General features: G+C 39.5%; 1 protein-coding gene across 1 annotated transcript in view; it reads right to left on the bottom strand.

The window, feature by feature from the left end:
• LOC140364409 (receptor activity-modifying protein 3-like) overlaps nucleotides 1-21,583 on the bottom strand; it is a 45,490-nt gene extending 23,907 nt beyond the window's left edge. Inside the window, exon 1 of the mRNA XM_072450526.1 lies at nucleotides 21,380-21,583. Coding sequence (XP_072306627.1) covers nucleotides 21,380-21,431 — 52 coding nt within the window. The 5' untranslated portion in view covers nucleotides 21,432-21,583. The remainder of the gene's footprint in view (nucleotides 1-21,379) is intronic.
• Between the last annotated feature and the right edge of the window lie 1,418 nt (nucleotides 21,584-23,001).

Genomic DNA, 23,001 nt, shown 5'->3' with positions numbered 1-23,001 from the left:
ACTAGACAGAGAAGGGCTCAGAGAGAAGAGAACTCAAATACACACATATTTTTTTATGATATATAGTTATTCTCTTTTCCTGTTGCTAGGTTTACACTGCTTGCTTTGGGAGAAATGTCTCACCTAAATCCTTTCAACCTTCAGGTCCTGGAGTTACGATCAATGTCAGCAAAACTCTCACACTTCCCCTGAGCTCAAAAACACAGAGCAGGTTTACAAAAAATATTCTTACATGTAACAGCCAAAGGGAAATGTAAAGTATGATTTACAGCACATTGTTCACATAAGTGTTTGTGAAATTCCTCTCAGCGTTCAGGGGATGTCACTACTTGTACAGTCAGACCACAACTGTCAATCAACACGCTGCTTTTACTCATTTAAAGCCTCTACGACGTCGACAAGAATATAAGAAGGAAAATCACAGCTTAAGCAGAAGAAGAATCAACACATCAACATTTTGCAAGCACTTTACTTAAGACGTTATCTTAATTAGTTGTAGTAGTTATAGTAGTAGTAGCGGCAGTAGTAGTAGTAGTGGCAGTAGTAGTAGCAGTAGTAGTAGTAGTAGTGGCAGTAGCAGTAGTAGTAGTAGTAGTTGCAGTAGTAGTAGTAGTAGTGGCAGTAGTAGTAGTAGTAGTAGTAGTAGTAGTAGTAGTAGCAGTAGTAGTAGTAGTAGTAGTAGTAACAGTAGTAGTAGTAGTAGTGGCAGTAGTAGTAGTAGTAGTAGCAGTAGTAGTAGTAGTAGTAGTAGCAGTAGTATTAGTAGTAGTAGTAGTAGTAGTAGTAGTAGTAGCAGTAGTAGCAGTAGTAGTAGTAGTAACAGTAGTAGTAGTAGTAGTGGCAGTAGTAGTAGTAGTAGTAGCAGTAGTAGTAGTAGTAGTAGTAGCAGTAGTATTAGTAGTAGTAGCAGTAGTAGTAGTAGTAGTAGCAGTAGTAGTAGTAGTAGTAGTAGCAGTAGTAGTAGTAGTAGTAGCAGTAGTAGTAGTAGTAGCAGCAGTAGTAGTAGTAGTAGTAGTAGCAGTAGTAGTAGTAGTAGTAGTAGTAGTAGTAGTAGTAGTAGTAGTAGTAGTAGTAGTAGTAGCAGTAGTAGTAGTAGTAGTAGTAGCAGTAGTAGTAGTAGTAGTAGTAGTAGCAGTAGCAGTAGTAGTAGTAGTAGTAGCAGTAGTAGTAGTAGTAGCAGCAGTAGTAGTAGTAGTAGTAGTAGCAGTAGTAGTAGTAGTAGTAGTAGTAGCAGTAGTAGTAGTAGTAGTAGTAGTAGTAGTAGTAGTAGTAGCAGTAGTAGTAGTAGTAGTAGTAGCAGTAGTAGTAGTAGTAGTAGTAGTAGCAGTAGTAGTAGTAGTAGTAGTAGCAGTAGTAGTAGTAGTAGTAGTAGTAGTAGACATAGGGTTGGCTTTTGTAGTGAAGTCGTTCCCATTGATTATCTCATGTTGTTGTTGATTTCATGTTGTTGAGTCCAAAGACAGTTTATCTGAGTGTTTCAGGCCAGGATAATAGACACTGATAACATTTTTAGCTTTTTTTTTTGTCTAGACTGGCTCCTTGGCCCCTGGCCCCAAACCTCTGCCTTGCTGTGGGACAGATAACCTCAGCGGTGCCGATTATCTCTGATACAAGTGTAAGTGTCAGACAGCAGGCCTGGCTCCACTCCCACAGGGCACAGGCCATGTGAAAACACCACCACACGTCCATCACAAACGCCAAGCAACTGACCCACATCCACGGAACATTCCTCCATGAAACTGGACAGTAGAATCGCTTATGGGGAGTGACAATATATAATTTGATTCTATTTGACAATTATTCACAATTACTGAGACCTTAACCAGTCAACAGTGAAATATACATTTTCTTACTATTACTATTCCTCAAATTTGTGACCAGCTTCATGAAATCAAACTTCCTGAATGACAAAAACAGCCAGATACAAAAGTACTTTACATTTAGCTGCATTTTTGGGCCACATATCACTATTATTATTTTTATTTTTTACAACATTTTGCAACCTAAATAATCCCGATTATCAATGAACCTAATGCGTACAGTTTACAGAAGCAGAGTCAGCATTGTATTCAAGAGAGCAGTGTTACCTTAAAATAATATCACTCTAGTCTCTGAAGGCCTTTGTACTTATTGTAATTAATGCAATAAGATTTAGGTTTAAGTGCAATTTCAGTCACTAATTTAAAATGTAAGACACAAACACAAATGATCTATTTTCACAACAAGAGGCTTTAGAAAGTTAACAAATAGTAAATAATAGTGGAGATTGAAGATCCAAGAGTGTTAAAATAATATAAGAAGAGGTCAAATGTGTGCTGGGATAAAACTTAATAGTTGATTAAAAAGGTACATTGAACACTTTATAAACTACATTCAGTTAGATTCTCACTTTGCCGTGTGTTACTTCTACATCAGAAGAGTCAGATTAAGCCCAGCAAAGTTTAGATTGAGCTGTTTTATCACATCAGTGTCAAGTTACTACAAATGAAGATGCAGTGACGCGCAAATGAAAGTCAAACAAAGACAACAACAACACCACAAAGGGAGAATTCGCTTGGTGACTTCTGACATGCTCTTGTGGTAATCGGCCCTCGACGGGACGGGTTTTGACGGACAGGCATTGACCTTGAAGCACTGGACCGTGGAGCGTCTTACACAAGGACGAGCAGAAGATGTGACTGATTAAAGCTGCTCGGAGCTGACGCTGTCTGTGGGGACGCCGTTTCACCGAGCTCCAGCGGCGGGTAACGTGACGGGCGTCGCTCACAGCACCTCAATGCTGACACCGACGACGGCAATGGTGAGAAATGACAAGAAAATAAATGAAACTGTTAGAAAAAAGCAGCAAAACAACAGGAACCCCGCAGCCGAGCCCACATTTATCACTGATAGAGACTTTGTGATCGCACACAGTTGAACTCATTACCTTTCTCTCCTCACATAAGATGCATTTAAGTCGTTAAGTCAAATTAAATGCAGCGGTCGAAGTGTCGTAAATCTCCAACTATCACTGGTAAACAAGCTTAGCCCTGCTTAGCAACAACAAGAAACTACGAATAAAGTTGATTTGAGCTGAACAAAAAAGCTCCACAGACAAGAAACACCTATAATTTTCAGTTTGAATAATGAGGAGCATTTTTAAATCAAATAAGGCGTAAACTTTTTTCATTACATTCCATTACAATCATGAATGCGTGTGTGTTCATGGTTATCTCCATGGAGACAAGCAGGTGACATCACGAGGCCAAGTTTCAGCTCAGGGGTCTCATTAGTAAATTGGAATCTCCTGAGCACAGATCGCCTTCTGCCTCCTCTCTGAACGCTCCGATGCACAAAGTTCAGCATTTTTGGACTTAACCACTCATTTTAGGTCAAGTTGTCTATTTATGAATCCCAAATTATGGAAAGTGACGTCTGTAGCATTTTTGCACGTACTCATGCTTTAAAAATGAGACCCCAGATCTGTGAAAAGGCAAGGCAAGTTTATTTGTAGAGCACAATTTGTTCACAAGGCAATCAAAGTACTTCACGCGACAGGAAAACATACATTAGAATCACAAAGACATGACAGAAATCACAGAAATCACAAAAACATGACAGAAATCACAAAAAAGGTGAATTCACTTTAATTTTGGCAACCTTTTTAGATGGTAAAAAGCTGCTGCTGTTATTGATTTGACGTGGCTGTTAAAATTCAGTTTCTAGCTTGATTTGTATCTCTCTGTGTTGTTTTTGTGCATATTTGGTTTATTTTGTAATCCCATAATGCAATTAGGAGAGGCCCTGAGTTTGGGCCTCTCTGAGCCCTGGTGCAACGATGCAAACATTACAAATAAAATGTGAATTTAAATCATCGCTTTATGTTTCTCTTCCATCGACATAAAAAGAGCATTCATATTAGTTTGAGAAATGGTTTAGGCATAAAAAATAAACTCCATGGAAAAACTAAGAGCCCTATTGGGAACAAAAAACATGTGAGTATGTCATCAAAGTCCGAGCAACAAGCTGCAAATAGAAGATACAGAACAGTGGGAATGAGACTTCATTTTCAGAAAAGACCAATGAAAGGAGTTCACTAAAATGCAAATACAGATCGTTCACAAGCCGGCACACTGCGGCTAAATATGGACTAAAAAGAGAACAGAACCTGGACTAGATCAGGACCAAAGCTGGACTACAACGAGACCAAACCAAGTCCAGAACAGGAGGACTGAAGCAGGACCAAAGCAGGACCAAAGCAGGACCAAACCTGGATCAAACCAGGACCACCCCAGGACCAAACTAGGATCAAACCAGGACCAAACCAGGACCAAACCAGGAAAACTGTGAACACATTTAAAGCCACAATTAAGACTGAATCGTACTGATATTTGGCATGCCGAAAAGGAAAAATAAGGATTCAAATGTTGTTTATTTGAGTCTGAAGGTTGACTGTAAAAGGAACATCTAATTAAAATGTCCTCACATGTTACAGTTTCCCTTCAGGCCCAGGAGAGGCAAGAGCAAATCAGTTTTCTCAATGAGACTGAAGGTTGATGGACAAAACGGAGATGGAGAAAAGACATCAAACAACCTCTACTTGATTTTCTATGTATTTTTGTTTAGAAAAAAAACTTTTACTTTACAGTATATTGTCAAATCAGCTACAAAAGTGAGACTGAGTAATGTTGCTCATTCATTCTCAACCCTATTTAAACATATTTAGACGTAACTGTTCATCTTTTTCATCTCTTTAAAGATGCACAGACAAACAGAAAGAAGAACATGTATTTTGTTTATGATTTATTTCTATGCATATATGTTATTATTTCATGATTAATCATTTTGAATCATATAATGTATGACTCATTTCTGTATGTTGCAACATATCGTACATTACTCAAGACTAGATGCGTACACATGTACACATGACGTACACATTTTTCTTTAACATCCCTGAGTTAATTTGGTCTTGAATGAATCTACTTTACTGATTAAATATAACAGGGTTTCCACACGACTTTTCCAGGACATTTTTAGTTTGTAATAATGTTGTCTACAAACACATTACCACCTCTATTATACAGTTTTCATAATAAAGATGTAGTCTAATGCTATATTCTACGTTCTATATTTAGATATGATATAGATCACTGATAAGATGGAGAGTACATAGTGAAACATATTACAGTCCTTATTCAGAATGGAACACACATTCTTCTGTCCTGGTGTCAGAATAATACTGAGCGTCAAAACATTTTCAAGGACAGGCCTTTTTCATATCTTCCCAGCATTTTCCAGGTCTCAAACAGGCATATTATATTTCAGGTTTTCCAGAACATGTGGGAGCTCTGTCAAAGCTAACATGGATGTAGTATGTTGTCGTGTATGATATGTTGTGTGTGTGGTCACAGGGCAGAGAATGCATTAGAGTGTGGCCTGTAGCACACATGACCTGAGGCTCAGGGAGATGGATTCTATGGAACAGCTTTCTAAAGGAGAATATGAGTGAGATTCAAGAGGACTCTCCTTTGCTTCTCATGAGGAATTGTGACGCTCTTATTTATTTGTTTGTTTATAAATATATATTCATTTATATGTATTTCTTAATGTATAAATTCATGTATTTATTGAACTATAATCATCATTACTTTTTAGAGATATTAATTTTATTTCATTATTATTTATAATTTACACTCGGGGGAAATAATTTAGATTGTAAGATCGTCTACTTTAAACATATACATTTATTTAACATTCTACAGCCTTAGAAACAAGTCCTTTTAGTCCGTCATTTGTCCAGGAGTGCTCCATGGTAGAAAAAGCTTCAGTTGTTGTCATCTGGACAAATGCTACTCGAGTACTCAGTGATGAGGGAGCTGCAGACAGGTGACTATAGAACTTGGATGGTCCATTACACGGCTCTTAGGAGAAACAAAGAATATTGTTTCAGGTGAAACTCACAGTGTCAACAAAAGCAAAAACAGGACTATCATCAGGAGGTTCCGCCCAGTGGGCGGGGCTTACTCAGAGCAGGGTTAGTAGTGTTAGTTAGTAGTTCTAAGACAAGGTAAACAGACTCTTGGATGAGACATCTTCTTTTCTTAAAACAAGTGAAGCTTTTTCTACTATTCTAGTATTTAAGTTAAGCAACATTCATTTTTGTTTTACACCCCATCACAAATAAAACATTTAGTTTGAGGCAGCAGAAGTTTTAGATTTTTTTCATTGTTCATTAGAAAATCCTAAATTAGTTTGAGTAGATTTAATACATTTCTCAATGACAAGCACATGTGTCGCGTCCTTGATCCCATTACAATATGCTTTTTCAATTGAAATGAAGTGGAAATAGAGGGAAATAAAACGCTGAAAGTATATTTCATTTGGAGTTCATGTTTACCTCCCAGGCTGGCTTCAAAGCATACTAAAACTAACTAAGCATTTTATGAAATACTTTTAGTCAAAAGTGCTCCATTCTCTTTGAGTGAGCAAGTGACAATCTAGCAAAGGCAGTTTTGAATACACAAAACACAACTCCTCATCCAACTTGAGTGCATCGTTAGGCTTCACTACATGAGGACATCATCACTCACAGACAAAACAGAAAGTGACTCACCGCCCTGCTATAAATGTTTTATTTCTCACAAGACAAGCTGGAGTTTATCTTTGGACAGGCTCGGAGGCTGGAGGGGAAGAGCTGAGTGACAGCAAGACCAGGGGGAAGTATGGGCATAAACTTGGCTCAACAAAAGCAGGAAGAGAAGCAGAAGAGGGAGGACAGTCACTGGCAGACATGATTACATCAGTGCTGGTGATGAGAGAATCCAACATGGGGGTTTTCTTTAGATCCCTCTATGACAGGGGTGGGCAATTCTTTTCCTCCGAGTGCCACATTCGAATCCAGGCAAGTAGCGGAGGGCCGGACCGCCATCATTGGTGTGAAACAAAAAAAATCCCAAAAATTAAATATCAAATAAAATATCACTTTTCTGTCAAATATAGGCTATTGAATCTATTATTTAATTCATTGCACGTCATATTTATTAAGGATACAAGTGCAGACATATGCTTGAAGGCAAAAAAGGGGGGAAAATATATATATATATATATATATATATATATATATATATATATATATTTTTTTTTTTTTTAATATTACTTGGACAAGCTTAGCAGGCCAGATTGAAAGGCGCTGCGGGCCGGATGTGGCCCGCGGGCCGTAGTTCGCCCACCCCTGCTCTATGAGCAGCATGTTCAGATAAGCTCACCATAGGATGAAGAACATTTTAGGACGTCCTCAGACTTAGTTGGACTCAAGCACCAGTTGGACTTTGGTCTCAGTCTCATTTGGACTTTGTTCTCAGTCTCAGTCTCACTTGGACTTTGGTCTCCGTCTCAGTCTCACTTGGACTTTGGTCTCCGTCTCACTTGGACTTTGGTCTCCGTCTCAGTCTCACTTGGACTTTGGTCTCCGTCTCACTTGGACTTTGGTCTCCGTCTCAGTCTCACTTGGACTTTGGTCTCCGTCTCAGTCTCACTTGGACTTTGGTCTCCGTCTCACTTGGACTTTGGTCTCCGTCTCAGTCTCACTTGGACTTTGGTCTGAGATCTGGTGCTTGTTCCATGACCACGAGGTTGTCATCAAATGCACTGGCTTCAGACGTCGCATTAAACTGTGCTCAAGCTCAAGCGGTGACTTTACGACCATCCGCCTCATATTCACGGAGAATAGATGAATTAACAGAATTAAACTAATGCATCCGACCAGAACGTGCAAAGTCATGTCATTGTCATTCTTTCAAAGACTAAAAACGTTTTCGACAAAAGACCTAATGGGCAAATGGCAAAGTGAAACAACGGAAAAGTCCAGACAAAAGAGTTTGCAGCCTGTGATTTTCCTGGAGCCTCTGTCCACAGCGCAGTGACAAGAGAAAAGGAGGAGAGGAAAAAGCTTTGTTGCCATCTGTTGTTCCATCTTTTTGACTCTGATCATCCATATTTGCTGTGCATTTGCTGTTCTGCTCAGAGATTCACGTACGAAACGCTGTCCGTGCAGAGGAAATGACGCGTTACACAGAGAAAGACCCACCTGAGCTGAACCATCTGACGTGAACCGCAGCAGGTTTTTACTGAAGTCATGGCTGTAATTAAAATGCCTCATTAGCAGTTGTTTTGTGTTTGCTCTGAAGCGACACGGACGATTCCTGAACGTGAGATAACGCCTCAAGTGAAACATCAGTGATTTTAAAATGGCTCAATTCACGGCGTTTGCATTGTTTGTCGTTTAAATTGAAATGTCTTAACAAAGCTACAAGTTCACTCGTAAAACACACTTAAATTGCAGGTAAATTATGAATGAGTTAATGTTTTATTTTGGTCAAATTACACAAATCATACAGTCACAGCTTCCCCAAAAAGCATAGGACTATCAACTTAGACGAATAACTATGCTTTAGTTTAAACCAGACATGTATTTATTGACTGTTATCTGTATTTGTAATCATGTATAGAAACGTGATTTGCACTTTGAATTCTGTATAAATAAAACTCAAGCGACTGCTGTAAAACAAATGCCGTAAATGATGCCACGTGAAGGTTGGTGCAGGCTTGTTATGAAGGCAATGAGCTTCCAATGACCTCTTGCGGTCCCTGAACACATCGGCGCAGCGTCTTTAAACGTGTTCTCGGACTTCTTACCTTTAAATAACCCCTGCTACAACCCAAAGTGTCAACACGAGAGAGCAATTCTAATACTGTGATTGCATTTGTGCAGACATCGCCTTAAGGGAAGCCATAAACATGTCTTTTATCATATATTGTTCCCCGCATACCTCTGCAGTAATTAATGATGCACTTCATTTACATATAATTACTGAAAAGGGCTCAAGGCTTGTCTGTCTCCTCTGTTCTTGGCGTAAACTCATAAAAACTGCACGCGACATCCACATAAATACAAAGACACACACTATAATAATTACCTGCCAGCATAGTGCACCAAACTTTTTCTTCAATATTTCAACATTTTTCAAGGAGTAATCTCAAAACTGTCTTGAATATTTCCCTTAAACTACATTGCGAATGAGCGGGGGAAGTGTTTGGGAAGTGGGAAGGTCCAGAAACTAAAACATCTCTCTTCACTGTCCAACTTCAGATAAGGGAAAGTCAATAATGGAAATTAAAATGTAATAATTCGAGCAATAGCATCAACATTGTGCAATCCCACACTTATCCAAGCTGCCACACTGTCACGTAATTAAACACAAATTCTCACGTTACTATAAGTTTTGGTTGGTACTAGTTTGTTGGTAATAGAGTATAATTTCCTCCCAATCATCACAGAATCTTCTCCTTTCTACACTTATAAACACACATACATATTCCTCATGACCTGCTTTGATTGGCCAGAGCGCAGAGAATACATTGATTGCAGTTTCAAACAACTTAATTCAACATTAAACCATTTTTAATGACGTTTTGTATAAACTACAGACCTTAAATGCTTCAAAAGTTGTGCTAAAATGTTAATATATAGTACTTTTAATAGATATTTTATGCATACTTGTAAAATTTCCAGTACTTCCGCCAAATGCAGAGGGCAAATGTCTTATTCAACAATGTCTTTTCAAAATTCAGACTGAAAAAACTGCTGTAAAATTGAATGTTGAAATCCGTATCGAGCAAGCAGTTCATTGACTATTCAACCGCAGAAATGATCCATGAATACAAAGCTACAAAAGTTTAAATAATCTCATTATTTCAGCGCGATTGCAATTCTCACCTGGTATTAATAGTGCTTCGGTTGTCATTCACCTTTGCCACACCAGCAGCAACAAATCATCATTTTGTTCACAGCAGCAGCCTCGTCTCCGGGGCCAGTGTGAGTGAGAGGAGCCCGGGCTGTGGAGGAATGCAGGGGCCGAAAACCTCATCAGAGACGTGATGGATGGACAAATGAGGTGATGAATAAATGACGGAGGAGCAGAGGTGGTGGAGCGGGGCGGGGCACACAAAACAGAAACAGCAAAACAGCTTTCTTTCCTCTCTAATGATTACAGCAATTTGTGAGGAGGGAAATGTATATATATATATATATATATATATATGTGTGTGTTTGTGTAAGATACGACTTGAATACAAGATAGACATCAACAAAAACCTGATTTGTCCTTTGTTCTTGTCATTGACTTTACAAGAGTTGGAAAAAATAGTTCTGCCATTTTGCTGTTCTGGCATTACAAAAATATAGCCTTTTGTTGGTTTATTTATTGTGTAAGACTCAAGACTTGAAAGTAGTGTTGTCGTGTAACTAACATTTCAAACTCAAGTATTAAGGGATAGACTCGATTACTGCGCATATGACTGAAACAATTTTTTCTTTGCACTCTTCTCTTTTGTTTGTGATTTTATTAGTTTAGACAATCAGTTGGATTGATAATTTTTAATTCAGTTAATTCTATTGTATTTCTGTTTCTGTAATTTCTTTGTGATTTGAATGCATTTTTCCTGCTGTGAAGCACTTTGAATTGCCTTGTGTATGAAATGTGCTCTACAAATAAACTTGCCTTGCCTTGCCAATAGGCTGTCATTTTCAATATCATATCATCTTCTGTTTTTTTTTAAATAAAATTAAAGTTCTTTTTTCCAGTATCAATACTTGATCAAATGAGTTGGATTCGTATCTGATTTTCAATACTTCTGACAACTCTACTTAAAAGTCACTTAGCAATACTAATACTTTTATGCTAATTTCCAGCATTAGATTAAATTCAAATAACTAAATGCCTAAATATGCCTAAAATTTCTTCTTTTTTCTATCAGTGCAAAGCGAATTCAGGCCATCAGAGAATCAAACGTGCATAACAAGTATAAGACCCACTAAAGAAGAGGAAACTTCACACATCAGAGCCTCGGGGCGCGTGCTCTGGAGCTGAGGGAGAAGCCCAGAACTACATCAAGAAGAAGAAGAAGAAGAAGAAGAAGAAGAAGACTGACTCTCGGACTAGGAAATAGTGAAACTTTATTTAAGATTCAAAGATTTGCCTATTATGGAGGTTTTTAAAAAGTATTTTGAGTAGTGTAATGAAAGTGTTGACAAAAAACAGACAGATAACTGATCTCAAATGTAGTAAAGTAAAAGTATAAAGTATCTAAAGGCAAACTATGTCCAGTTTTACCTGCAGAAATAAAATGTAATGCAAAACTCAACAGAATTATAAGTTCATGGCGCATTCACATATGTATTCAACCACTTTCCACCCACCTCGCTACAGCTCTGACCTGTAACTTCACCTGGATGTGTCACCGGCTTGTCTCCGTGGAAATAGATTTGTGTAACATCATACTATGGAACAATCCAAGCAAAACAGTATCGTATTCACAGAGAAACGCGGTCGGAGTAAAAGTTACACTGTGCACAATGAGCCAAAAGTATTACGAGGCCAAAATGAATCTAATTATCTTCCCTCTGGAGGTCAAAGCCGCAGTGAGCCTCGCCATCTCCTCCTCGTGCCTGTGTCTTAATGAAAAATACATGTCTCATCACCTGTAATTTTCCGACTGCGTCACGCTCCAGCGCTTTTGTGGCTCCAGGTGTAAAATATTTCACCAAATTAGAAGCACAAGTGCATACGCCGCAGGAATCCGCCCGCTAATGAAGCTAGTTACGCTTTGACAACCTCGTTCTGCCGGTGTTGTCCTCCATGAGTAATTCTTCAAAGTGGTGAAACAGGTGGGAAGCAAGCGCACAATAAGATGATTACCACAGTTTTTCTGACATTTACAGCAGTTTTAAGAGAAAATAGGTGCACTGAGGAGAGAATAATTACATTTTAAATCGTTTTTTTGGTTTGTTTCTGTGTTTTAATGCCATACCGTGGATGGTCTAGGCAATGCAGACACATCTTCAGTCCAGAAAGTACTGTATTTTATATATATATATACCGTAAGTTGCACCGGAATATAAGTCGCACCAGCCAAAAAATGCATAATAGAGAAGAAACACACATATAAGTTGCATTGGAGTATGAAATAAGGTTGTGAAAATAACAAATAAATATAGCCGGAAGCGGCAATGATCGGCCGCCGCCACACCGCCGCCACGCCGCAAGAGGAGGGGGCGCTAACGCGCCCCAATTGTCCTTTTATTACGCCTACTGCTGAATCTGTGACGCTGTCACATCTTCTCCCCTTTGTTTTACCATCAAAAAGCAATTTTATTTTGAATTCTTGGCAAAATGTGCGGCTTTGCCGCACAGACACCGTGACTTTTTGAATAAAAATGTGAATAACTTTTGACGGTCCACCCCTGAAGATGAGTCTCACCAAATTTCAGGTTAATAGGGCTAACGCCCTGGGAGGAGTTTGTGAAAGTCTAAAGTGTAAACATGTTCTGGCGATTTCCCCATTGGAATAACATGGGAGGTTTTGGTCATCGCTACGGCAAAACCATAACAATTATGACATGGGTCTCATTGACTTTTTTGATGGGGATGCCAAACTTGAGTTGTGTGTCAAATTTCATAAAATTTCGCAAAACTAAACATTTAACCTCCATATAAAATCTGTAGGGGGCGCTGTAGTGCCAAATTAATTTATTTCACTTCAAGTACGTTTAGCGCAAAGAGTTTAACAACTGATTCTAATTTGACGCAATTCGGACTTTATCTGCGCAAACGGCAGAAATGTTAAATTTGGGAGATTTCTGAAATTCTAGCTAAAGTTTGCGGCTTCGCCGCACAGAGACCGTGACAGGTGTCAATGTAATTTGAATAACTTTTGATGTCCCACTCCTCAGTAGCATTTTCACCAAATTTCAGCTTTTTAGAGCCAACGCCCTGGGAGGAGTTCGTAAAAGTACGACGTTTGGAAAAACTCCCGAGTCCTGCTTAGCAATTTTTGAACCAATATGGCCGACATTTGGTTGGGTGGACGGCGTTGCCGTAATAATATTTTTTACTTCTCTTGTCACCATCTACCTCTGCGCCAAATTTCATGATTCTACGATCAGATTTTTTTGGGTCATTTCCTATCTCTCAATGCATTTTTGGTACATTTGGGGGCGCTGACGCGCCAATTTTTTATTTTAGAAAAGGGATTTTTAGAGGTGTGCAAATTTTTGTGACTTTTTGTCAATGTTCACTGGGTGAAAAACAGGGGGGTTGGTCCCGAGAAGAAGAAAGAAAGAAGAAAAAGAAGAAGAATATTCCGATGCGAAAACAATGTTTCCCATTTTTCAAATATCATAAATTATACATTTTCGGAAAGCGCTCGCACTTTCCTACCTCATGGTGTGGGTCCCTGGTCACTGACGGGTAATTTCGTTAATTTTGAGTGGGCTCCGCCCACTTTGTGTTTTTGGCCCTCTATACAGTAATAATGTTAAATTTTTGCATTACATGCTTATATGCACGGAACATGCAAGAGATGGGGAACGTATTCGTGAGCTACTTAGCGCAAATGAGTGCTTTATAAGGGGATGACGACCGCTTTCCAATGTAAAGTGCTCGTTTAGTGCGCACTTTTGCACGGGCTTCGCCCGTTTACAACGGTAATGTTCCATTTTCCTACTACTAATTAGTATGCACGGGACGTGCATGAGTGAAGGAGTGCGTTAGTGAGTGTTTAGAAGTGGGCGAGCGCTTCGCGCTCGATTTCGTGCGCACTACGTGCGCACTTTCACAGCCGTGCTTCGCACGGCCTTACGAGATTATTAGGCCTCTCGCCAGCTTGTGGCGCTCGGGCCTAATAAGTAAGAAGTGTGAAAATAACAAATAATATCACGTATAAGTCGCTCCGGAGTTTAAGTATAAGTATATAAGTATAAATATAAGTATAAGTCGCACCCCGGCCAAAACTATTAAAAAAAAGGTGTGGCTCATAGTCCGGAAAATATGGTATGTATGTATCAGTGCACATTTAAGTACCAGTTCATATCATCATATCCCATCTCCGTTGAGTATTTTTTGTCCTTGGCTAATCTAAAAAAGGATGTTAATAGAATTTACTCAGAGAGAAAAACATCAATCATCAACCATTTCTGTTTTCCATGTTGTGTCTCCCTTAAATTTCATTTCATTTCCATTAACATTTTAGCCTTTCACTTTCGGGTCAGTGTCTTTCATCAGTTCTCATTTACACTCTATTCTTCACAGAGATCTAAACACGGGGTTTACAAATGCACTGTCGATGACCCCGCTTCCTGTTAGCCGTGGGGTCAGATCATGGGAGCTGCTTCATTCACTTCGGATGGTGGTTATGTTTTTGTGCATTTTACTTCAGTTAGAGCTGTGCAATCAACCACATTTTAATCCAGGTTGAGATTCATTCATTTGTAACTGTCAATGATATGCTTTTGTGACTTTAACAGCCAATTTTCTGTTGGTAAAGCATGCGATCTGAAGGAAGCAATTGGATTTTTTTTTGTGTTAAACGGCACTGATTAAAAGTCTGTCTCATTTGTGTTCAAGAAATTCACACTGAAAGGCATTTGTATTGTTTAAGAAAGGAAATCAAATAGAAAATTGGAATTTATTGATATGAGCGGGAAAACAGTGATTCTTTTTCTTATCTGTCTGTTTCATATTCAAAGCCTTTATGTAGTATTATTTAAACATCGACACAACATGTAATTAAAGATAGTGAAAATGTGCTTGGTGAATTTGTCCCTTGGTGATTGGCAGCACTAACCTCTTCAACTGTAAAATGCATTTCCCTAAAGATTTCACTTTGGTAGTTGCACCTGCCTCTTCTTGATAAGTTCCTGTGGTGAACCATGTGCTGACCATGTGCTGACCATGTGGTGCCGATGATAAACATGCAGCATTTTGAGCAGCCACGTACAAGAAAGAGACCAGAGCGACACAGTTCAAGGCCTGACTCCTGCATAAATGTTTAAGAGGCCACTAAAACATTAATAATGCTCTTAAAACACGTCCGTCAAAGCTCAACTCCAAAGGGAACTCAGATGTGACCCTGTGTCAATCAAGTCAACTGTACAGTCACTGTCAGTGGACATCAAGGAAAGAGAAGGTTCACAGGGAGAAAGTATGGAAGAACCCTGCTGCTGCAAGGACATATTATGTATAACGACTTTTATACGCTATTGACTATATTAGAATGGTTGATTGATTGATTGATTGATTGATTCATTCATTGATTGATTCATTGATTCATTGATTCATTGATGCATGTTTGAGTAATCCTTTAATGTCCTGCATTTGAGACTTGAGAACTCATAAAACGTGTATTTTCACCTACCCCCTATCATATTGCCCACTTCGCTGTACTTACTTTGCAATGATCCAAAAATCAAGACTCTTGGTCATAAGGTTCAAAAAAGCCACAGAGACATTTAGTTTACATTTTTTTAACTTCTCAGTTTTGAGCTTTGGTTTAGAAGTCAATCGGCCATTTCTATTATTAAGCAATTTAAGTGAATATGGTTGTTCACAATGGACAACATGTAAAATAATCATATACACACACTGGCAAAGAATGGAACCAACTGAAGACGTTTTAAACCCAATCCAGTTTTAAAACTAAAATGAAAACTAAATAATGTAATGTAACACCCTGACTAACAACCAGAACTAACCACCGAGTACAAATACTAAACATTATGTATTAGATTATTTCTGTTACACTTTTATCTCCGTTTTGTCTTTGCTATTTTTCAGCTATAATGTTTCTGTTAGATTTATGTCTTACCAACAAGTGTTTGCTAATTCTGGTTATAAAGTTGTACAAGCAAACAGCAGGATAAAGACAGATACGAGCTCAAAGAGATTTCCCAAGTGCTGCTGTGAACATCAACACACTGCTTCAAACTCCCCTCAGGAACTGCAAGCAATATCCAGTCTGATAGAAACAGCTCCATGTAATATGCAATATACAATGTACAATATACAGTACATGTGGAATCTTTGGGATTTGCGGTTTTACTCCTTTTTCCAAATCAGTCATACATTCAAAAATAAATGTATTGTAGGAAGTCAGAGCTTTGATTTTGAATTCCATGTGCATTGAAACCCAAAACACTATTTCAGATCATTTTAAAGCTCCAGTACGTGCCTTTTTAGCCAGAAAATAGACTAAAATTTAAGCAAGTTTGTTTCATTTTTCATGTTTTTATTGCACTTGCATCTTTATTGTTTTATTATAAGTGGGCTTGAAATTACTCCCTGGAAATGCTGTTCTTTTGGCGAAAATATTCCACATTATGGCATCAAACGTGATCTATCTCCATGGAGAATATATTGTTTTAACTTTCTATTTCCATGGACTTACACACGTTACAAACAAAAGGTATTTCAGAAGCACAAACAACAACACCCGTTCTCACCAAACCTACAATCCCCCTTTTATTCCGTCACAATAACAAGTCTGTGATTCTATCTAAACTTGAGGAGTGTAATTCTGAGCGGGCAGAGGAGCAGAGCGAGGCAGAGGGCCCTGGGGCGGCCCCGGCTCGGAGAGGAAGAGGTGTTTACTGGGGTGAACAGATGCTCCACGCTCTCCACAGAAAAACTCTTTCTGTGCCACAGATGGGACCCTCCTCTCAAGTCTCAGCTACAAAGTCAACAAACCACAACAGCGCGAATCGTGTGGACGCGGCGATGTCAGACGTACGACACGTGCAACGGTGGAGTTCATACGGGAAGAAAGAACACTGTAGAAAGCAGCAGTAAAATCATGATATATGCAATATTCCTTAACACATGTGCCGTTTAACTACTGCAGATGGAAAGTAGCAGTAGCTAAATCTGTCGCTTTTTGTAGGATTTGTAGGAGTTTGTGGCTGGTCCCTGACAAATTAAGACTGAATTGAACAAAACCAACTAAACTAAAACAAAACAGACTTTTAATATGTGCCATTTAATACAAAATATATTCCAGTTTATTTCTCCAAAGTCTGAACTCTGCTCCAAACCACAAGCTTTTCCTGACGGATGATTATCTATAGGCTGCACTTTAATTAAAGTACCCCATGCAGGCATACTTTGACTGTTTGAAAGAATGGGATATTGATTTGATTAAAACGCAATTAATTACAAAGTCCAAGTTATTACTTTTAATTCAATTTAGCTTTTTATTTCCCAAGGCTACCAATTCGAAAGCATGACGGGTGCAGCCACGCTAAACTGAGACTAAACCTGGAACCAAACCTGTCCTGGACTAAACCAGGACTAAACAACGACTGGTGTTGGACCAAACCAAGTCCACACCAGACATAAACTGGGCTCAAACAGAACCGAAAGTGTTAACACTCCTTAGAATTGTTCTGTGAGGGCAAGTTCACCCTAAAGGTGAGCGATATTGATAAAAAAAAATCATATCAATAGCGAAGTTATGTCAATCCAACAGAAATGTGTCTGTCTTTAAACATATTAGTGAAGGTTTAATCATCAGAAAAATGTGAAATGTGTGTAAAATGAATCACATATAATCACAAAATAGCACCTTTTTACTATAAACAATTTACTCGATATTGAAACATTGCATATCGTCTACACAACTTCCACGATATTATCTAATGTCAATATATTGTTCAAACTTTGCAGATTCACTACCATCAAAATTGGGACTAAACCCGAGACTAAAAGCTGAACTGGACCAGAACTAAACAGTGACTAGAACTGGACCAACCCAAGTCCACATCGGAACTAAAACGGACTCAATGACTGACCAAATTACAATAAGTGTGAAGTCTTTGCATCTGGGATTATGTAGCCTCCTTGGATTGTGTTCATTTCTGCATATTTTAGCATAAGTTTGCCTCTAAAAGAGTATAATGTCATTTTCTGCCCGGTGCACAAAGAACTGTTTCATGGCATGAGTCCAAAAGGGCCATCTTAAGGCGGTTACTCATGCCACTCTCGATCACGTTGCCAAGCTCCCTGAAAACAAACCCACAAAGGGCCAGAAAACCTAGAAAGAATAAGAATTGTACAAAAAAAATCACTAGATATTGGTCCAGATTTATCTTTACAAAGCGAGTGTCAAATGCCAAATGACCAGCTGAGTTTCAAGTAGATCCAAGTGCTTTGCTTTGAGGTGGTTAAGAAAAAAACTCTCAAGTCGCAATAAAAACAATCAATATAATGATTTTAATATCACGAAACGAAAGGAAAAATTGAAGTGTCCTACCAAAGGTTTTCATTCAAACAAGGCGTGGTTTCAGAGCAGAATCAGAGCGTCTTCAGGAACCCAACAGCAAAAAAACAATCAATTGGACCTCTGGTGCATTTACTGACCTTTAGTGACCAAGTTATTTCAGATACACTTCAAAGAACAAACACCAAAAACAGCATAAAGAAAGGAACTAAAATCAAGGCAAATTCTGGAAACATAAATTGGAAAGAAAGATTAGAAAAGTTGCAAGAAAAATCAAACCTATAAAATAAAATGTCAGAAAACAGCTAAATCAGTCTTTGTTTACTTCATATAAGGACCAAAAAGTGCAAAGTTTATGATTTTTTGAACTGAAATTGCCGATTTAAGGATGGAAAACGAGCTTGACGCAGCATAAGTCAAATCCCCGCAGCGTTGAACAGTCACAACATCATAATTAATAAAGGTCAACAATGCATCAGCCAAACACCGAAACGGGGTGTTGACAGCTCCTTTGTGATCTGGTGCGAACGGATTCACCACCTCGCACTCCCACAAATCACATGTAATATGATTTCATCCATGAGTTGGTCCCTGTTCAGCGGGTTAACGAGGCACAGTGTGGTCAGGGATATAGGTCAGGTATGTCCACTGGGCCATGAGCACGGCTGCAGGGGAGACTCGTGGAAGAAGTGCTGGTTGAGGAAGAGGAAATGTGCACGAGGAAACGACGGTAGTTTGACTGACACGAGGAGAGTTTGAAGACTGCAAAACTGACAGTTCAATGGGTTTATGAGTTTAACGAAGTGTGGTAAAAGTGTTGAAATGCTGGCGCCGTGATGAGATTTGAGACGGGAAACTGCAGGTGAATTGGGGAAACGTTTTACCAATGGAACAATCGATTTGAAACTTTTTTGTAGTTTACTATAAAAAATGTAAGACAAAATTTGGCGTTGGTTTGTGTAAAATTGGCAAAAACGTACTTAATTACATAATTGCATGACCGACGGTCCCTCATCTGCCTGAAGAGTGGGTCCAGCTCGCCTCCGACGGTCCCTCATCTGCCTGAAGAGTGGGTCCAGCTCGCCTCCGACGGTCCCTCTTCTGCCTGAAGAGTGGGTCCAGCTCGCCTCCGACGGTCCCTCATCTGCCTGAAGAGTGGGTCCAGCTCGACTCAGACGGTCCCTCTTCTGCCTGAAGAGTGGGTCCAGCTCGCCTCCGAAGGTCCCTCATCTGCCTGAAGAGTGGGTCCAGCTCGACTCAGACGGTCCCTCATCTGCCTGAAGAGTGGGTCCAGCTCGACTCAGACGGTCCCTCTTCTGCCTGAAGAGTGGGTCCAGCTCGCCTCCGACGGTCCCTCTTCTGCCTGAAGAGTGGGTCCAGCTCGACTCCGACGGTCCCTCTTCGGCCTGAAGAGTGGGTCCAGCTCGCCTCCGACGGTCCCTCTTCTGCCTGAAGAGTGGGTCCAGCTCGACTCAGACGGTCCCTCTTCTGCCTGAAGAGTGGGTCCAGCTCGCCTCTAGACGGTCCCTCTTCTGCCTGAAGAGTGGGTCCAGCTCGCCTCCGACGGTCCCTCTTCTGCCTGAAGAGTGGGTCCAGCTCCAGTCTCCTCGTGTCCGTCTGTCCGTCTGTGAGAGTCGGATCTCTCCTTCACTGGAACTCCTCCAGGTTTCTACGCTTTTTTCCCAAAGAGGTTTTTTTGTAGTTTTTCCTGGCCGAGAAGGAGAGTCTAAGGACAGAGGACCCTGGGACATCGTCCCTCGCCACCACAGACATTGTCTGACTCCCTCGCCACCACAGACATTGTCTGACTTCATCGCCACCACAGACATTGTTGATTCATTTCTCCCTGTGGCCCTCAGAGGCAACTGTTGTTGTGATTTTGGGCCTTACAAAAATAAATTGATTTGATTTGATTTGATAATTTACTGATTAACAAAAAAAAATGGTGGTCAGGTTTAAATGTATTGTTTCATTTTGTTTCATTTTTTATTATTTTTTTAATTACAGAGGGGATTTTTGATCTTACTGAAAATTGGTGTAAACATTCAAATTTTGCCTAATTTTTTGGAGTTAAAACTTTAATAAATCAGGCTTTGAATTAGATATGAACCAATTCTTCTGCACATGATTCATCAACATCATGTTAAGAACAAGACTGTAAAGTTTGGTGTGTGTTGGTGCTGATCTTTATGTCTTTAGAGGAGAAAAATGCATTTTGAGAAAACACCCTTAAGTAACAATGTCCAAAAATCTATGGGTGCAAGTGGATAAAATGAAACAATAAAACATCTTTAGGTAGACAATGTAGCAGTTTCAGGCGAGAGCTGATGTAGAGAGAGCAAACTGACCAAAAAATGTATAATAATTTGCCTTAAAGCTTACTGTACATTATATACAGGCTAGTTCAGGCATGTCCAAACTACGGCCCGGGGGCCAAATGCGGCCCTTAGACCAATTATTGTTGGCCCTCAGGCTTCCTGCTAAGTTGGTCCAAACAACAAAAGTAGTACTTTTTACAGTAAAATGGGAAAAATTCAAGCATTTTGATGTTATAACAACCTGATATGAATGTTCCAAGTATTATAACAGGAGTGGAGGTGCATCGAAACTATGTCAAATGCAAAATTTCGAATGATACACTCACAAATTTGACATTGTCGGCTTGTTTGTGGCCCTCTGCTCCGTATAAGTTTCAAAATGCGGCCCTCAGTGAAAAAGGTTTGGACACCCCTGGTCTAGTTAATCATTTGGTTTCTAATTTTGTATCATTTTAAGATTTTTCTGGCTCTCAGACTCTCATAAAGACTCTGCGCTGGACTGTTCGTCCTCACTGTCACCTCAGGCATTGCAGTGTGTCATGTTGCAGGTTCCATATAAAATATTCAATAAACAAGAGAATCTGAGGACGGAATCACAAATCGCCAAATATGATCATAAAACTTGAATGTTGTTGGATACAATGATCCAAACAGATTATTATTTCGTCACTTTGCATTCTGCGTTTTTATGTGGTTGGAAACATTGAGAAAATATCCTTATTGAATGTGCTCAGTAACTAAAAGTGTCATGTGAAAATGAGACGATAAATATGGAAACATTATAATAATTCTGCTGTTTCTTATTTAATTGATGCATGCCAAGGGAACTGTTTAGTAAATGATGCTGCTCCACATTGACCCCACAATGGCACCTGCTCTGAACAGCGTGTATAAGTACTGCACTGCCACATACAGTATAATCCCGAGGAACGAGCGTGTGCCAAAACGGAACAATTACGCGCAAAACTCACCCAAAATCCCGACCACGAAAAGTTTGAGCAGCACGATCTCATGCGTATCCATCACTGAGGAGAGGTCCAGTCCCAAGTTTTGAGTGAAAAAAAAAGCCTCAGCTGCAACTCAGCGTGCGTTTGAGGCGAACCATCATCAGTGTTATCCACAAATGAACGGCGCGGGTTCCGTCATGCTTCCAGAACAGTTAGAGCGCATCTGATGGGGAAAGAAATAAGCCATGAAATGTTCACAAAAATGTAAAATCCAGAAAGGAATAAACAGAAAAGAGAATGAAATACAGAGAGAGAAAGAGAGTGGGATTCCCAGTGCGTGCGTGCGGTGCGTGCTCTCGTGATGAGCGCGTCTCCTCGTGTGCGTCAGGAGTCAGGACCACTGCCACTGTCCCGCATCTTTACAGAGGGAGGAGGGGGAGCTGGAGGCGGGGGAGGGTCCAGAGCGGGATAATCCGACCTACACCATGTCACAGTGCATCCATATGGACAGAGGAATGCGGTGTCACGGAATGAGTTACTTTTTCTTGGCGCGTCATCGCAAAATGAGTTCCATAATTGCATGCTTTGCTGTGTGAAGAGGCCGTTTTTGTTTTTCCAGTATTTACCTTTATAAAATACACCAGTTTCTCTTCAAAGTTGTGTGTGTGTTGCAAAGTGTGCAGTTAAATGCACTCTCTGATTGAATTGAACGTTTCTCTTGCGCTGGACCGTGAGTGTTTTAGTTGAGCGACATCTCTCTCTAGTGGTTGGATTTTGCATTACAGCCAAGATGAGCGTGTATTTGAGAGATAGTTGAGCAAAAAGAAGATAAAATGGCATAGTACACACACTTTTTATTCATGTTACAAATTGTGTTGCCCATAACTCAGAATTCTATCCAAAAATAAATCAAACTGAACTGCGATTCGCATTTTACAGGGGAAATATTCAAGTGTCATGAGGTTGATTTTTTGGGAATTAGTCCTTGCCATGCATAATCTTCCAGGTTTGCAGAGAAGTGTAGCGTTCTGAAATGTTTAAAGCATTATGGGCATTCCTCTTTTATTAATCACCTCACCTGGAATTCAAACAATAGAAAGAAAAAGTAACCACAGACGGAAGAACAGTATTGACTTATTTTCTGTTCAGCACATTAGTGATTTATTTCCTTGAGTTTGAGTGTGCAGGAATGTTACAATGTCATATCACAAGCTTAAAGGGAGAAATAAGGCTGGATTTATAATGCTTTATTTAATCTCAGTGGAATTAGTTGTGGTTGATACGGCTTTATTATTATAATGTTTATGGCTTTAATATTTTTTGTCATAATTCATGTACATTTCAGATTCTGTGACACAAATAGAAGTAGCATATCTTCCTTATAATACACATGCATTATTAAAACCGCAAGTACAAATCCAATGTTCAATTATCTTTTGGCCTTCAGGCTTCTCATTAAAGATTGTTGGGTGGAAACTGTCCATTTTATTATCACATATCAGCAATGGACTATTCAGTGTTGTACTATTCTATTGAATAGTACAACACTGTGTAAAAAAGAAATACAAAACAACTTCACATAAGCTGCAAGCAACTTTATGTGAGGAGCCAACGTGATAAGGATTGTTCTGGCTCATGTATCAAGA

This window comes from Eucyclogobius newberryi, unplaced genomic scaffold, assembly GCF_026437365.1.
Source record: "Eucyclogobius newberryi isolate DKJ021-1_F unplaced genomic scaffold, fEucNew1.0.hap1 SCAF_18, whole genome shotgun sequence".
Classification (NCBI taxonomy): Eukaryota; Metazoa; Chordata; class Actinopteri; order Gobiiformes; family Gobiidae; genus Eucyclogobius; species Eucyclogobius newberryi.
The sequence above is the reverse complement of the archived record's forward strand: the minus strand, read 5'-3'. Positions and strand labels throughout refer to the sequence as shown.